Raw genomic sequence first — 18,976 nt, forward strand, 5'->3', positions numbered from 1 at the left:
TGGAAGAAGAGTATTTTTAATCCAAAAACCATAGTTCATGGGTATTTTTGAACCTTTTTCCGTATATATATATACATTATGTATGTTATATATAAAAATTATAAAAGATTTATACATTTTTTTGGCTACTAAATATAAATAATTACTGGCGCAGCTAAAAGTGAAAAAAAAAAACCCTTTTTCCCATTAATTTGATATATGGCTAACGGGCAAACGTTGAGCATGAACAATCAAAAGAAAAGGAGGAAGAAAAAAAAAAGAATGGTCCAAACACACCAAAAACCCTGAAGAATCGCCATAAAATTCGCATCCATTCAAAACTCAAACAAAACAACATACACACATTCCTTCTTAATTTGTCACCTACCATCTCCTCCTCTCTTGATGCCACTGCCAATTTCCACCCCCATCTCCTTGTTGTTGTTGTCGTCGCCGCCACAGACGGCGGCAATAACACATCAATGGACCCTAACAACAACATCTCGACGACACCAGAATCCTCCTCTCTCTCTTATCAACCTTCACCTAATAGTAATAATATTGCCCCTAGCAGCAGCAATTATAACCACATTCTTGAAATTAGCCTCATCTCTGCCCAAGACTTAGCTCCTGTATCCAAATCTCTACGTACTTATGCCCTTGCATGGATTAACCCGAACAAAAAAAGAAGCACACGTATTGACAACGAAGGACACAACAACCCCACATGGAATGACAAGTTCTCCTTCAAGGTTTCATGTTAAATAGTATTTAAATTTAATGGCAGAGTCCGAATTCAAACAAGGGGATTCAAAAAAAAAAATACAGGAATGTCACACCTATAATTTCAACATGTGACCTAATACAATATTTGAACCCCTCCCCCGAATCATTATACTAGATTCTTCCCTTAATTAACAGATTCAATAATTTATATTTAAGCAAAAAATTTATTTATTGTGTATTGCGCAGCATAATTTTCTAGATTCAATTGAACCCCTTGCACATCTACCTAATAACTTTGCCCATGTTTGTCATATATATGAAGTGAGATTGTCTCATATATATCAGAGGGCAAATTAAAGTATGAGATTCTAAATCTTTATTTGTTGGTAAGGCTTGAAAATTTCTGTTTGTTAAGAAAATGAATTAAAATTTAGATATATTAATTTTAGTTTTAATCCAAAAGGACATGTCTATTCATGAATCAATATGGCTAAGTTAATTTAACTTAAGAGTATACAAAATGGTTTTGTTGTATCGTGAAAAGACTTGTTTGTATTTCTTTCTAAAAAGATAGTATATATCTAATAAAACTCTTTTAAGAAAAGTTGTTTTCAAGTCTCAATGATCAATTCTCCTCACTTTGTTTAATTATATTATCTTACAGGTCAATGATGAGTTCCTATATTCAGAAACTTCTGCAGTTCATGTTGAAATTTACACCGTTTCTTGGTTTAGGGATGTGTTAGTTGGTACAGTTCATGTTCTTTTGAATAATCTCATCAACCCTTTTATTAATAATTCAAATGGCAAAAGATTTGTTGCTTTACAAATTAGAAGACCATCAGGAAATCCACAAGGAATTCTCAACATGGGTGTCTCACTTATTCATAGTTCTATGAGAAGTATGCCACTAATTTGTAATGAAATTATGAACCCTTCTTCTTTGGATTATCGAGACATTTTAGACAAGAAAATGAATGAAAATTATCAAGAAGATGATGAGAAACAAAGGCAAATAAATGATAAAATCCAACTATGGAGATCTTTGAGTTTAGGGTATTCAGAAGTTAACAATGAAGATTTTCCTAACAAAGCTGGCTCAGTTTGTAATGGCTCAATGGTAAATGGATCAATGTGCAATGGGTCTATAGTAAATGGATCAGAATTGTGTTCCGATATTGGTCCATCAGCTTCCATTGTTGCTGCTGAGATAGCTGCTAAAAGGTATCGTCGTTATTGAACTGTGTGACTATCTCACTGTTAATGTCTGGCCTTCTTTGGGGGGGGGGGTGGGAAAGGGAGGGGTGGCTGTAAATTTGACAATGAGGCGCTGAGGGGCATTTGCAAAAATGACCTTGTTGGGCTACTATTTAAATCTTGTCCTCTGTTAGCCTAGGGGACTAAGTTGTCCTTAAAAATTCATCCAACCACTTTTAAAGGTGATAGTTAACCCATTAGGCTATCGGGGGACAAAATTTAAATAGTGACCTGAAAAAAGGTCAAAATTTGTTGGCTCACATGTCATGTTTAATTGTGTGATACTTTTATTATGTTTTCAACAGGTATCAACCACCACCACAAAAAGTGCAGATCAAACAACCAAAGGAAATGGAAGATGGGGAAAGCTCAATATTAGAGGATTTAACAGCAGAGGAAGCATATGCCAAAGGGTTAGCATCAAGTATGGAGAAAGGGAGGAAGGAGACAGCGGCACTGGCAGTGGTAAACGGAGGACATTCACGGCGAAATTCCGACGGAGGGTTGTTTTCTTGCTTTGGAAATGCATATGGTATTGAGTTCAGAATTGTTTGTGGAGCAAGTAACAATAACAACAAGAATAATCATGGGAATAGTGGTAGGATTCCTAATACTAGCAACAGAAGCAGAAAAAAGTGGTCTAGTGAAACAAATTCAGCTTGAGGACAACCTTATTTTAGTACATGTACAGTGTTACAGACTAAATTAAAAGTTGTTTAAACTCGAGTAGTTTTCGCCATAAGGGGATAATTTTATTTATAATCTTTTTGGTAATGAATTTGTTCTTTTTCTTAATTACTCCTCTTATTTTTTAAAATAGCCGGTTTTTGCATCTTTACGCATATAATTTAGTCTTCCGGCAAAGTCAATAATATAATGTTACAATTGCATTATGCAAATGTAAGTTGTTTTATTGGACTGGAAGTTATTTTTCTGTATTTATCTGAAATTCGTCTTATATATTCATACTAACGTCAAGACTCAAGCCTATATGCAAAAAGGGTTGACGTCAAGTATATATGATTTGAGTTCAGAATCGTTTGTGGGGCAAGAAACAAGCAGAATCATGGCAATCATAGAACTCCTTTGAAAGAAGTGGTCTTGTGAGACAAATTAGCGTGAGATGTAATTTAATTGCTAAAGTTTAACTCATGTAAAGAATATTTTATATTACCAGGTCACTAAAAATATATTCGTAAATAATCTTACGTAAAAAGTGAGACTAATAACTTTTGAAATAATACATATTACTTGGTATAACAGATAAAGATGACATAATAATGTAGAAAATTATTACGCATACAAGGTAAACTCTTTGCACAAATAACCACTTTTGTGGCCTTATATTTAGGAGTTGATCATTTTTCAAAAGTAGACCATCACTTTGAAGTTCGAAAGTGGTCACCTTATCTGAAGTTTAAAAGTCAAATTTAATACTAGGACCAGTAGTTTAATTTCAAAAACGTCGCAAACTTCTTAATACAGGGCCCAGGCCACAAAAGTGGTAAAAATTGGACGTGCGCCCTATTTGGTTGCCTCCATTTAACCTATACTTATTTATTTAAAAACTTTTAACTTGTACCCACTTTTTAAACACTTTCAGCCCCCTTTCTCCTCCTCAAAGTTATACCCGCCTCTTCTTTCTCCAACTTCTCCTTCTCCCTTTTCTTCAAGAAATCTGTTACGGCTATGTATATAACCTGTATTCACACAACGTTTTTATTTAGGATTTTGTTTTCAAGAAATTAATAATCATTTTTAGAAAGAGCCTCTAGTACTTGGGATTTTTTCAACATAATTTGTGGACAAAATTATTGCTATAGCCAGAAGCATAATTGAAGCAAGTAGAAAGCTAACCTTGTATATGTGAATTAGATGTTTCTGTGTTCAGAAAAAGAAAAATTTGTGTTGTCTGAATGTATAATAGACTGTATAATGTATTTTCGAATATCAGTTGCTTAGCAATAAAAATGGCTAAGCAAAGCTAAGTGTGAGTTAGACGAAATGAGGCTGATGCATTAAAGTGGACGATAACATAAAAGCTGATTTTTTCAGAAAAAACTTCAGCTCTAAAGCTGAAGTTCACCAGTTACAAACAAAAACTTCAGCTCTAGAGTTGAAGTTTGACAGTTACAAAACAAAAACTTCAGCTTACAAGCAAAAACTTCAGCTCTAGAGCTGAAGTTCGACAGTTACAAAACAAAAACTTCAGTTCTAGAACTGTTCTAGAACTGAAACTTACAAATAAAAACTTCAGCTCTAGAGCTAAAGTTCGCCAGTTACAAACAAAAACTTCAGCTCTCGAGCTGAAGTTCGATAGAGAGAGCTGAAGTTCGATAGTTACAAAACAAAAATTTCATCTCTAGAGCTGAATTTCAGGCCCGGCTACTAGAATACTGAAGTTTTGCGTGATTGTCTTTGCTACTTAAGCCCCGTATGCTGAAGTTATGCGAAAAAGCGGGTACGCTTGCAATTTTTTTTGCAAAGCGAACACAAGTTAAAACGTGACACAAAAACGGGTATAGATGCAAATGTCCCTTTGGGATCCAGGCTTATCGCAATTGTTTACCCTACCATCTAAAGTTCTTAAAATTATTGGCACATTGTAGGAGCTATATAGTATTAACTGGTGTTTTCAGTGAGTATACCATGTAGATTTCTCATAACTTAAAGGTAACAACTAATTTGTTATTTATGTAATATCTACAAATGTTTTAATTATTTTTACAATAATGTTCATGAATAAATTAGAATATTAAAAAGATTTTTCTTTTTGGATTTAAACCGTATTTGTTCGTGTGTATTTACTGCACTGTTGGAGCTAATTTTCTTTGTAGCTATTTTTTTGGAATGAATTTGTTATTTTGCATTTTTGTTTGAGGCCTTTTAAACACATAATATTAATCTCTCATCCAATCTACCGATTTTAAAATCTCAATTCGCATATAAAAAGAAATTAAAAAAGGTTGAGTACAAAGAGACTGTAGTGGACATCCACCTAAAAACAGTGGACCCACGCAATTATTCTTTGAATGTGAATTAGTTATCTTTATCCATTTTCATTTGCAAATGCATGTATCATATGTGGATTATTTTTCCACGTCTTGTGGATATGATTGTCCACTACTAGATTGTCTATTTAGGATGGTGATGGCAAAAGGATCTAAATTGGAATATTTGGAGATGAAGTTACAATAATAATACAAAGATGGTCGTAAATTTGGAGTCATTTTCATGTATACACCAAACATTTGGAAAATTTGGACACCCATAATGAAAAATTTCTTCAACCTTTCTTTGTTACAATATGTCTTATAACAAAATTATTCACAAGAATAACAATAAAGGTAAAGTTTTTTTAATACTACAATAATACGATTATAAATAAATAAATATTCCCTTCTCACTTCCGCTTTCGCATGCATTCCTGCAAAATAGATAACAACAATCGCAACATATTTTAAGAAATCTTTTTCTAGTTATTGAGATCCTAAATGCATTAGGTAAACTCAAAAAAAGATAAGATGCATAATCAAATTTGCCCTTTACAATGTGAAAAGGATTACAATTTACTAAGCATTGTCCTTTCGGTATACTCCAACCGTTACCCAAGTGACTCAAATATACCCCTCCTTTATTAGGATAAAAGATGGACGCCTAATACCACGTGACATTGGCATTTCGGTGAGGTGACACCTTGTGGCATGGCTGTTACGACCCAGATTTCCTACCGTCAGGATCATGATGACGCCCAACTCTTAGAATACTAGGCAAGCCAACCGATACTGTTCTAATACATTAATCATTAACCAAACAGTAATTAACAATAATTTAAACTAAACAAATATAAAGTGCGAAAATTTTATAAAAGTTTAAAACACTAGTACACGGCTACCCAAAAGATCTGGTGCCACAATCCACGATCTTCTAAGAATTTTCTACAAATACTAGTTTAAAAAAATACATTTGTTCTCGAAATGAAAAGAAACAGGAAAAACTAAGATAGAGGGAAGGAGACTCCAGGGTCTGCAAACGCCAGCAGATCTACCTTGGGTCTCCTGATGGACTGAAGGCAGCAACCCAACTCTAATCACGAGGTCCGGCACCGAAATCTGCACAGAAAGTACAGAGTGCAGTATTAGTACAACCGACCCCATGTACTGGTAAGTGTCGAGCCTAACCTCGGTGAAGTAGTGACGAGGCTTGGACACGACAATAATACAAACTTGTGCAGTTAAATCATATACGAGAAGATAATACTAACAGAAATTTAACAGATAATAAGGAGAAAGGGGAAGTCATGCTGAGGGGAAACACCAAGTTCTGGAAATAATACAGTAAAGAGACAAAGTGAATATCATGCTTTGATCCAACAGAAATAATAACATAGCAACATATGCACGGTATTACACTTCGCGTTTTTACTCTCGTCCTTACCATAAGAAACAACAGAAACGGTACGGCATCACCCTTCGTGCATTAACTCTCTCATAATCATGGCACGGCATCACCCTTCGTGCATTAACACTCACAGAATATGGCACGACATCACCCTTCATGTTTTACACTCTTCATCACCCAAACAATAGGAACAATAACAATCCGGCAAGGGAATCAGCAATAACCAACCTCGTTTCAACATTTAACTTCACAATATAAATCTCAACTTGAGTCAATACTCAACCAATATCTAAACCAGGGAAAAAAATAATAAAACTTGTTTAACAGGAAGAATTAACCAGTTAAAGCTTGAATAGTACGTATAAAGAATACAACAATCACAAGTATAAGACTCACTTGCATGCTATGACCCAACAACAACATATAGATACTCGTCAACTCACCTATACATCGTACTCAACAATTAAACACGTAGCAAATAAGGCAACAATACTTAATCCCTCAAGCTAAGGTTAGTCACGACACTTACCTCGATTCCATGGCCAAACTCAAGCCTCAAATACCGCTTTTTATTTAGATTCCACCTCCAATCCACTTGTATCTAGCCACAATTAATTTAATATCAATAATTATTGCTAAGGGAATTAACTACAATGCACAAATTTAGTTTTCCCAAACTTTTCCTCAAAAGTCAAAAACCGACCCCGGGCTCGCTTGGTCAAAACTCGAGGTTCGGACCAAAACTCATTCACCCATTCATTCACGAGCCCAAATATGTCATTAGTTTCGGAATCCGATCCCAAATCGAGGTCTAAATCCCAATTATACAAAATTTCCTAATTCTACCAAAACTCCAAATTTCTACCATAAAAACCCTAGATTTTTGGATGAAAATTGATGAAATGCAATGGGTAATTGAAAGAAAGTGGTTTAGAATCATATACCAACACTTTGGGGAAGAACTTGTCTCTTGAAAATCGCCTCTAAGCTTCCTTGGTTTTGAAAATATGAAAAAATGGCAAATTCTCGTTTTGAGTTCTATTTTTAAAACACTGGACAGACCTTCTTCGTGTTCGCGAGAGGTCTGTCGCGTTCGCGATGCATTGCAGCCAGAAGGGCCTTTGTAATGTGCTGCTCGCGCTCGCGATGGTCTGTCCCCCTGACTATCGCGTTCACGGGCCTGGGATTGCGTTCGCGAAGAGCAACTCGATGATTTCCCCAGCCCACCTCCATTGCACTACGTGTTCGCATATGGCCGGTCGCGTTCGCGAAGAGCTAACTCCCCAGTGCTCCGCGTTCGCGACCGGAGCCTCGCATTCGCGTAAAAGAAAACCCTTGCCAGCCTAGCTTGCACTTCGCGTTCGTTTGCGAAGCACAAAATGTCAGCATACCAGGAGCAACATCACAACAGATTTTCTAAGTGTAAATCACCCTGTAACCTATCCAAAACTCACCCGAACCATCGGGATTCCAAACCAAACATGCATACAAGTCTAAAAATATCATACGAACTTGCCCGCGCAATCAAATCGCTAAAATAACACCTAGAACTACGAATTTAGCATCAAAATCAATGAAAATCTCAAGAGCACTTAAAGTTTCTATTTTCACAACCGAGGGTCCGAAACACGTCATATGAATTTTGTTTCTCACCAAATTTCACCGACATGACTTAAATACCATATTAAACATGTACGGAGCTTCGGAACTAAAATACAGGCCCGATACCAACAAGATCAAATGTTATTCAATTTCTAAAACCATTATATTTTTAGTTTAACAATTTTCTTCAAAAATTCACTTCTCGGGTTAGGGAACTCGGAATTCAATTTCGGGCATACGCCCAAGTCCCATATTTTACTACAGACCCGTCGGGACTGTTAAATCACGGGTCCGGGTCCGTTTACTCAAAATGTTGATTGAAGTCAACTTAATGTAATTTTTAATGGCAAAATTTAGTATTTTCTCAAATTTTCACATAAAGGCTTTCCGGAAATGCGTCCGGATTGCACACGCAAATCAAGAAGAAAGAAAAATAAGGGTTTGAAGGCCTTGAAACACCGAATTGAGTTCTAAAACACGAGATGATCTTTTGGGTCATCACAATGCCACCTCACCCCAACCCATTTTATCTCCCCTCCCTTCTCCACCATTGCAACTATTAACACCACCATTTCACCATCTTCTCCTTTGCTCAATCGTAGGCCCTTCTTCCTCCGCCGCATAGCCACCCTAAAAAAAACCCTCTCCGACACCATGACTTTCGAAACAATAAATTTGTTCGATAAATCCTTGTTTATCATATTCAAATATAAGAAACAATAAAAAATGAAGATTGACAATCTGTTACTAGTTTAGCTAGTTGTTCTATATATAAAATTCTATTTAATGTATTAACTCTAAAGAAAAATTTCCTTTTTTAACATGACTACAAAAATATTTTCAAAACTTACAACTATACCTATTTCATGTGCTTTGTATATAGATCAGGTATAGTTGTATTTTCAAAAATATTTTCATTGTTGATGCATAATACATTGACATCATACAACTACACCTATTTCATGTGCTTTGTATATAGATTAATCAGGCCGAAAGATTAAAATTACGTTGATTGGTTATGGCAAAATTGGAAATATTATCATATATTTTGTTGCCTATGGAGTAATTAATACTACTTGTTCTCTTCGTTATTTTTATTTTCTATTAATAAGGAGGTCTAGAATTTGACATTGGGATAAAAAAAAAATTCTTCAAATTACATATTCTAAAACTTATTAATTTGATAGAATTTGGAGGAACAACAAAAAATCCAGCACAAAAAATAATGTCGTGTGTGTGGATTATGTAAATGAAATTGAGAATTCTTAAAGTGAAAGTGATGAAAATGATGGTGTTATTGGCAGCAGTGGTGGTGAAGGAGGAATAAGAAGTAGTAGTGAAGGAAGAAGAAGTGAAAGGGAGGGGTAGGGGTGTACAAAGAAAACCAATAAATCATACCAATCCGATAATTCGAGTCAAATTGAGAAAATAAATTCGATTATGATTTGGTGTTGGAGAAAAAAATCCGACCATAATTGGTTTGGTTTGATTTTAACTAAAGAAAGTCAAACCGAAACCAAACCAACCCGACATTACATATATAGAAATTTTAGATATATTTAATATATAAATATACTTATTGTGATGTAATTTATAAATATTTCTTAAAAGATTTCATAATTTTATCTTTTGAGGTATTATTTCAATATTGGACTTAGAACTTTTGAATGTTCCAATAAGTTTTATAGCCATTAATATTAGTAACTTAAACAATGCTAACAAAAGCCCAAACCAAAATCAAATCATACTAATGCTAACAAAAGATATTCAATTCAATACTACGAACGACAATGTATTGAATATCTATTTTTTGTTTTGTAATAATTTAGATAAAAATGCATAACCTATTTTTATTTTTTCTTTAGTGTGTAGTCATGTAATTAATACTCTTATTAGTCTACTTATTTTAGCATGACTTAGTACTTTTAGATTATGTTTATTTTATATAATTAGCAATATTTCTATTACATAATTTTATTATCTTTATTGTTGAATATTTTAGGATAATGTCATGACACATATCATATTTTGTATTATTTTCTTAGGAAATACCTTATACATGTGTATCTTACTAGGATTAAAGAAATATTTTGAGCACAAGTTATATATTTTGTGCTACGAAAATTTTATCGGAAAAACCCAAAAAATCCGAATAACCTGAAAACCCGAGATTGAAAAACCCGGATTTTATTGGTTTGATTTGGTATTTAAATTTAATAACCCGACACAATTGGTTTGGTTTGGTAATTACAAAATCCGAACCAACCCGACCTATGTACATCCCTAGGGAGGGGATACCAATAAGTTGGGGTTGTGAGGTGGCAGGTCAGGTAGTGTCTACTTCTTCCAATTGTCAGCGCCACATAAGATTGAGTATTAATATTGAACAATCCTAACGGAAAAGGAGTATAAAGCCACTTAAATAATATCAAAATTATTTTTATACTGAAACTATAACGGAGAGTAAATATAATCTGTTTTGCATAATAAAGGAGCAAATTTGACCTTCTTCCCATAAATAAAAGATAGTTAAGCTGATAGCACGAATATAAGGCACGGAGCACACGGAAGAAGAAAAGTATTAGGACCAACCCAAAAAAAATTAGGAAAGTGACTCAAATAAACAAACAATTTCAAACTTCAACTTTTAATAATTGAAATTACAGGAGTATATGCTTTCACATTTCCTAGTGAAATAAGTCATCCTTGTTATGATAAAAATCAAAATATGGTGGATGTCTACTCTTCCTCCATGATCTTTCTCTCAAATGGTTAATGACATATTTTCTATGTTCAATGACATATTCCATGACATATTTTCTTCACTTTTCATGCCTATATAAAGGCCTTGTAATAGATAGGAAAATACACACAATTGAAGAAGAAAATCTCTTCCTTCTCTCTATCTCTATTTCTTGTTCATGTTTTACTAAATTGCTTTTATTTCTTGTTCATGTTTTACTAAATTGCTTTTATTTCATAACACGTTATCAGCACGAGTCTCTAACCAATTGTATATATACCTACAAAAAAATTTCCTACATCCGAAAAAATTACAATTAGAAGCTATACATATCATCACATGGTTAAATGTAAAGAGAAACTACATATGGTAAGTAATGAAATGTAAGAAGGTATGATTATCTTATACTTGTCATTCCTTTAAAATCTCATATGCACACAACTTCGTACTACACTTGTATTGCATAAGCACATATTAATATTACATCTTTTATATCACATGAATGGAATAAAATTTTCGAAGTTCTATATGTGAAAATCATAGTAGCAGTTAATTGTTGATATGATGCATGTCATGGTAACCAAGGATATTTTATATAAATCGTCTTATGCATATTTATGTGTTAACTATCTTCAATCTGTCTTGCCGCTTTAAACATTTTCTTTTACTTGGATGAATATTTTTTTTTCCTTTTGGATTTTTACACTTGCATATAGCACCAAAAAAAAAGGAATAAAAAATAAAATAAAATTGGTCACACTGATTAAAAGCATAAATCATCTTGAAGAAAACAAGAAATACTTCACACCTTTATCTAGGTTGATTAATTACTTCTTTGAAGTTTGGAAAACAAACCAGCTATTGAGAAAATATACTTCATAATTTATGGTCGTATCATTTGAAAGCAAACAATGATTAGTATGACTACTAGAAGAGGTATTTTTGAGTATCCATGACCTACTTGATGCTTGCTACTGACTTACCATTTTTAAGTATTTTATATGAATGATGCACAAGCTACAACTGGTAAGTTGTGACCTATAATGTCACTTTTCAGGTAATATAAATGTTGAATTTATGTATTAGTACTATATATATGTATTGTTACCTATATGGTGTACTTTTGATAAATTTATTCACTAATTGCTTGGTTGAATTGAGTGAAGGAAAGTCATGGCATTTAATCAAATCCAATAGGTAGGGTATACCCCGAAAACAACAATATTTTTGAGAGAGACTCAATAAATATTATGACAATGATTTTATGATCCTTTTAAACTCTAATAGAATTTAAAAGAAATATTTTGACTACAAACGGTTGTATTTCATATAGATGCTACAAATAATTAATAAAGCTTTACGCTGATTTGAGATTTGTACACTTATTTAACAAAGCAAATTTGATTTGCTAAGATGCAAATTAGTTGTGTATAACTTTCTTGGCATGTGATTGAAATTAAGTCTTGAGAATGAATCTCAATATTGTTTAGCCTATTATGCCATTGATTGAGGGTAAGACATCGAGATCAAGTCCTGATGCTCCATAATGATAAGAGTTGGGTTTGAGTCCCAATTTATTATGACCTAACATGCCTTTATATTGGTAAGATATTGGGTTTAAGTCCCAATATACCATATTTATGATATAATGATGACTAAAGAAAAATAATATATTTTTCATGAAAAGGCATGAAAATTGTCCCACTTGATTTGCTACATTCTTGAAGTAAATGTGATAGCAGCGCATAATAAGTCTAAATGAAGACAAGTGGTTGAACAATGAACGAGAGCGTTCCAAATAATAATAATCATCACAATGATTATAAAAGGAGAACAACAAGGGTTCTCAAAATAGTCCTTCAAAATGTGAAGGCAATGTTTATCATCAAATTGGTATGAAGCACATCGCTGATTATGATCCATTCCTTGAAGAGAATGTGACTTGTGATAAGCATTGAGAATGCAGACCCATTCCTAAAGGTGAATGTGGTAATATATGATAAAAGTAATGAATAAAGACATGCAAGGCATGATTGGATGAGTACCACACAACTCACCTTTGAGGGAGGTTTGAATGAAATAAAGAGAACAAATATTATTGTGTGGTTACATGAATATGTCATTGGTCTCGTACATGTGATACGCCAAAATATTTTGGCATACCTTATAAAAATTATTAAAGGCAAAATTAAAGCAAGAAATAATTTTGCTTATGATAATTTTGACCATGACAATTTATTATGATATAAGTTTCTCCGTGAAGGAGACATTTACCATATGAATGGTATTATAAAAGATCTTGTAGTACAAAAGTTGTTAAGAGCTCCGAAAAAAACTAATTTGTTACTACCCAGATGAATAAAATTATTCATGACATTGATATTGTAAAGTCTCAAAAGAAACTTTTTGAATTTCAAATGTATAAGTCAAAGTGGTTGTCAAATTGAGACTATAAATGAAATGAAGATTGAATATCTTCATATTTCTATAATCATACCGAGTAAATATAAAAGGTTACCCGATTTTCTTCCTATTTGTACTACACAAATATAAGCATGATGATGGAATCATATGCCACAAGTAAACTAGAGGTTTACTAAAACAAATATTAATTGGCATGACCGGTTGACCATCTCGGTTCAAATATGATGCGAAAAATTAATTAAGAATTACATTGACATATATTGAAGAATAGAAGATTCTTCAAGAATTCTCTTGTGCTGCTTATTCTCATGATATACCAGTTAAGGTTGGGATTAAATCCCTTGATTTCTGGAACGAATAAAAGGTGATAAATATATGGGCTCAGTCACCTGCCATGTGGACCGTTTACTAATATATGATTTTTAATAGATGCATCTATTCTATGGTCACATGTGCATTTGTTATCAACTTGCAGTTTGACTTTTGCAAGATTGCTTGCTCAAATTATTAGAGCACAGTTCTAGAATATAAATTATGATGATTTATCTTGATAATACTGGTTTAAATTCAAGTTGATTTAGCAGAAATTGTATGCCTCCAATTATAGCTAAATCATTGATTATGAGAACAAAACTCCCAAAAATGAAATTTGGTATGAGATTTATTATTTAATATACAACAACACTTGTACGCATCTAGCCAAGTTATAAAAATTTCTCCCTATCACAATCGGTTCAGGGTCAGGAACCAAATAATTTCTATATAGAAATATGGATGTGCTATATGGATTAATTATGCCACCAAAATGCACAAAGATGAGTTCCCAAAGATGGTTGGGAAATGTGTTGGTGATTCCAACATTAGGGGGAGAAAATGGGCAGCTGAGAAAGTGATACGTGAAATGAATTATTATGAATACATATAGATCATCGCACAAGAAAATATAAACTTGAAGTTCAAGTGATAATTCATTTACAAATTATTGCCAGACGCATTTGTTGACCCAAAGCTAAATGTCATATTTCAGCTGCTAATGCTCCAAATAGAATAAAGTCCATGAGAGACAGAGTCTATGGCACGCATGAAGTGTAACAGACCAATCGATTCCAAAGATAAAACTCCTTGAAGAAAGAGAGGGGCAAATATTCAAAATGGTCATAATAAGGAGGCAAGTGCCCTAGAAGAGCACCACGACATAACACTTCATAAGACCTCATGGGAGAGGCTCAGGTACCTGAAAATAATGAAATAAAGAGATCTCAATAAGTTATGTCGTTATTGGGTAATAATGGAACCAACATAAAATGATTGTCGACAATATTGTTAATATAATGTAGCGCTCAATATGATTAATATTGACGAGGATCTTGAGATCAAATCTATCATGAAATTTGGACGGATAAAAGATTGGCCAAATAAAAAATACGCAATGAAATTGACTTCACTTGAAAAATGTGAAGTCGGACGGATAGTCCAACACCTGAAAGTATAAAATCAATTGAGGTATAAATGTGTTCTTGTGCAAAAGGTTCAAGTCGATAGGCATAAAGACGACTTGTGGCACAAGAAAATTAGTAAATATCCTCACATTGATTATATGGAGACATGTTCTCTTACAGTGGATATAGTCACTTCAGGTTTTAATCTGGCAATATATGAAAAACTTGATATGCGTATAGTGGATATCATTGAAAGATTTAAACTGTCTTGGAGCATATTAAGGTTTCCAAGAAATTTATTAAATAAAGCTTAAAAAAATCCTTATACGGATTGAAACAATCATGGCGCATGTGGTATAATCACCCGAGAGAGTACTTGTTGAAAGAAAGGTATAAGAATAATTCAATTTGTACTTGTGTCCTTATAAAAGGATATGGATTTGAATTTGTTATAATCGCCATGTATGTTGATGATTCAAATATCATTAGAACTCCCGGAGAGCTTCCTAAAGCAGTAGACTATTTAAAGAAAGAATTTGAAATGAAAGATCTTGGAAAGATAAAATTTTGTCTTGGTCTACAAATTGAATATATGAAAGATAGAATTTTTGTCCTTCAATCAGCATACACTAAAAAGATTTTAAAGAGCTTCTATGTGGATAAAGCACATCCATTAAGTACCCCGATGGTTGCGAGATTACTCGATATAAATAAAGATTCACTCCGACCTCATGAAAATAATGAAGAGCTTCTTGGTCCTAAAGTACCATATCTTAATGCAACTGGTGCGCTAATATATCTTGCTAACACTACAAGGCATGCCATAACTTTTTCAGTTAATGCCTTAACAAGATATAGCTCTGCTCAAGGAGAAATTGGAATAAAATCAAGCACATATTGCGTTATCTAAGGGGGGATTACCGATGTGGGCTTATTTTATGGCAATGATTGCAATACCGATCTTGTTGGTTATGTCGATGTGGAGTATTTATCTGACACACACAAGGCTTGATCTCAAACATGTTATGTGTTTACATGTGTGGCACTGTCATATCTTGGCGATCGACTAAGCAATCAATCGTGGCTACTTCTTCTAATCATGCTGAGATAATTGCTATTCATGAAGCAAGTCGAGAATGTGTATGGTTGAGGTCTACTATACATCTTATTCGAGACAAATGAGGTTTGAAGTGTGATAAACTACCCACAGTTTTGTATGAAGAAAATACAACATGTATTGCCCAATTAAAGGGAGGATTCATAAAGGAGTTAGGACAAAACACATTTTACCTAAATTATTGTTCACACATGATCTTCAAAAGAATGGTGATATTAATGTGCAACGGATCCGTTCAAGTGATAATATGGATGATTTGTTCACCAAATATCTACCGGCGTCAACCTTCAAGAAACTAGTGTACAAGATTGGGATACGAAGGCTCAACGATGTGAACTGATGATCTCATCATGGGGAGTTAATACGCGTTGTACTCTTTTTTCCTTACAAGGTTTTGTCCCATTGGGTTTTCCTTGCAAGGTTTTTAACGAGGCAACCAAAAGGCGTATTTCTAAATATGTGTACTCTTTTTCCTACATTAGGATTTTTTTTCCATAAAGGGTTTTTTCCTAATAAGGTTTTAACGAGGCACATTATTTATGGACATCCAAGGGGGAGTGTTATGATAAAAATCAAAATATGGTGGATGTCTACTCTTCCTCCATGATCTTTCTCTCAAATGGTTAATGACATATTTTCTATGTTCAATGACATATTTCATGACATATTTTCTTCACTTTTCATGCCTATATAAAGGCCTTGTAATAGATAGGAAAATACACACAATTGAAGAAGAACATCTCTTCCTTCTCTCTATCTCTATTTCTTGTTCATGTTTTACTAAATTGCTTTTATTTCTTGTTCATGTTTTACTAAATTGCTTTTATTTCATAACAATCCTTATTTTTTACTTATTTATTTATTTTTATGGCTATCTATATTGGAGCCTCAATTTATTTCGATTTGCGCTGCATAAGCCTCAACTTATTCCTCTCTATTAAAAAAAGGAAAGAACTCATTATCAAAAAAAAAAAAAAATTCATGCACTCAAACCCAAAATATCTGCTTAATCCATCCACTACAATCCTCATTGGTATACTTATTTATTTATCTTGTTAGCAAAAGCTCATGTCTCAACTCTCAATCATGTTTTCTTTGTCCACAATAATTTTTTTTGCTGAAACTAAACTCTACGCTTTTTAATCCAAGATTGAAAATAGAGTTGTTTTTTTATGTAATAACTTTATCCTTGATATTTTATTTATTTATGCATACTCAAATTAATCAAGCTCAAAAGTGAATGACACAGAATGAAAAGAAACAGTACTCACTCCGGTCCACTATAACAACCCGGCCGATCGTTTCATGAGTTACCGTTTCGTTTCCCCCATTTCTGCTTCTTTATGTGTTATTCAGTTATATTATGTGATATCAGGTTGATCGGTTTGGATTCGGAGTGGTTTTGGAGAGGATTGAGACACTTAGTCTCTTTTTGGGAAGCTCTAGTTAGAAAAGTCAATCAGAAGATGACTTGTGAGTAAATGATCTTGGAACATGATTTTTATGGTTCGGATAGCTTCGTGAGGTGATTTGGGACTTAGGAGCGTGATCAGAATGTAATTTGGAAGTCCGTGGTAGATTTAGGCTTGAATTGACGAAATGAAATTTTGGCGTTTTTCGGTTGGTAGTAAAAATCTTGATATTGGGGTCGGAATGAAATTCCGGAAATTGAAGTAGGCCCATTGTGTCATTTGTGACGTGTGTGTAAATTTTCAGGTCATTCGGAGGAGATTTGATAGGCTTTTTGGTCGTTTGCAAAATTCAGAAGTTTTGGAAACCTTAGGCTTGAATCCGAGGGTGTTTTGATGATTCGATGTTGTTTTGAGTGCTCCAAAAGTTGGTATAAGTTTGAATAGTGATATGTGACTTGTTCGTATTTTTGGTTGAGGTCCCGGGGGCCTGGGGATGAATTCAGAAAATTTTCGGAAAGTTTGGTTTTGAAAGTAAGCAACTTCAGTTGCTGCTCCTGTCATAACCCCACCTGCGGATTAGGGACCGCAGGTGCGAGATCGCAGAAGCGCTAGAGCAGCCGCAGACATAAGCGAGAAGGCCAGAAGTCGCAGGTGCCAGAGGTGGAACGCACCTGCGAGGCGTAGGTGCGGTTCGAGGGAAATAAGTGAGAACTGCATATGCGGTTGGTTAGACCGCAGGAGCTAGAAAAGGACCACATGTGCGGAATCCCTAGGTCAGAAAGTATATAAGTTCCCCTTCACGAAATTTGGGTTGTTTTCCACCATTTTTATCCAGGGTTGAAGCGTTTTGGAGGGTTTTGAAGAGGGAATCAAGAGGGTTTTCATTGAGGCGAGTTTCTTGAACCTAAAACTCGATTCTATGTTGATTTTCAGTTGTTTAAGCATGAAATTTATGAGATTAATGGTGAAAATTGGGAAGTTAGGGCTTGAAATTGGAGAGGTAAAATTGGGGATTTGAGGGGCCATTTGAGGTCCGATTTTGATGTTCTTAGTATGTATGGACTCGTGGGAGGATAAGGATTCTATTGATGTAATTTTTATCGGATTTTGAGACGTGGGCCCGATGGTCGAGTTTGACTAATTTCAAGATTTTTGAAGTAAATTAATTATTTTTGCGTGGACTTTGTTCCCTTATCGTATATTGATATTATAATTCTAATTTTTGGATAGATTTGAGGCCGAGTCGAGAGGCAAGAGCGTCGTAGAGTAGGATTTCATCTGGTTTGAGGTAAGTAACGATTGTAAATCTAGATCTGAGGGTATGAAACCCCGGAATTTCGTACTGTTTGATAAATGAGGTGATGCACATGCTAGGTGACGAGCGTGTGGGCGTGCACCGGTAGGGATTGTGACTTGATATGTCCCGTGGCGACTGCATAGTTGCATATTTTGATAATCAGTATATGATATCCGTGTGTTTTAGAAATGAATCTGTTAAGTTGGGCTGAATGCCATATTTGGGGCCTTATGCCGAACTGTTTAGACTCTTAGGGGTATTTTACTACTTTCCTCATACTGTTTTGATTTGAAATCATATCCCCAGTCATGTTTTACCTGTTTATTATTTAATCCGATTTCATTACTCTACTTCTTAATATATGAAAACTATATGGGCTGAGTTTCCCTGATTTTTACTGAAATGCTTGAGTGGCCGTAAAGTTAATGACTAAGAGAGATTGAGGAACTAATGGTGAATATTATATATATGTTGAGAGGTCGAGGACCTAATGGTGAGGATTATATATATGTTATGGATCGGGTTGCATGCCGCAACGATATTTATATATATACATGGATCAGGCTGCACGCCGAAGCG

The 18,976-nt window shown here is 34.2% G+C and overlaps 1 protein-coding gene across 1 annotated transcript; it reads left to right on the forward strand.

The window, feature by feature from the left end:
* The first annotated feature begins 349 nt into the window (after positions 1-349).
* LOC107806289 (uncharacterized) lies at positions 350-2,757 on the forward strand. The gene is made up of 3 exons (XM_016630415.1): positions 350-731; positions 1,370-1,929; positions 2,268-2,757. Exons 1-3 carry the CDS (start codon positions 462-464, stop codon positions 2,623-2,625), a joined length of 1,188 nt encoding a protein of 395 aa, XP_016485901.1. The 5' UTR covers positions 350-461; the 3' UTR covers positions 2,626-2,757.
* The last annotated feature ends 16,219 nt before the right edge of the window (positions 2,758-18,976 follow it).

Source organism: Nicotiana tabacum, chromosome 11, assembly GCF_000715075.1.
Source record: "Nicotiana tabacum cultivar K326 chromosome 11, ASM71507v2, whole genome shotgun sequence".
Lineage (NCBI taxonomy): Eukaryota > Viridiplantae > Streptophyta > Magnoliopsida > Solanales > Solanaceae > Nicotiana > Nicotiana tabacum.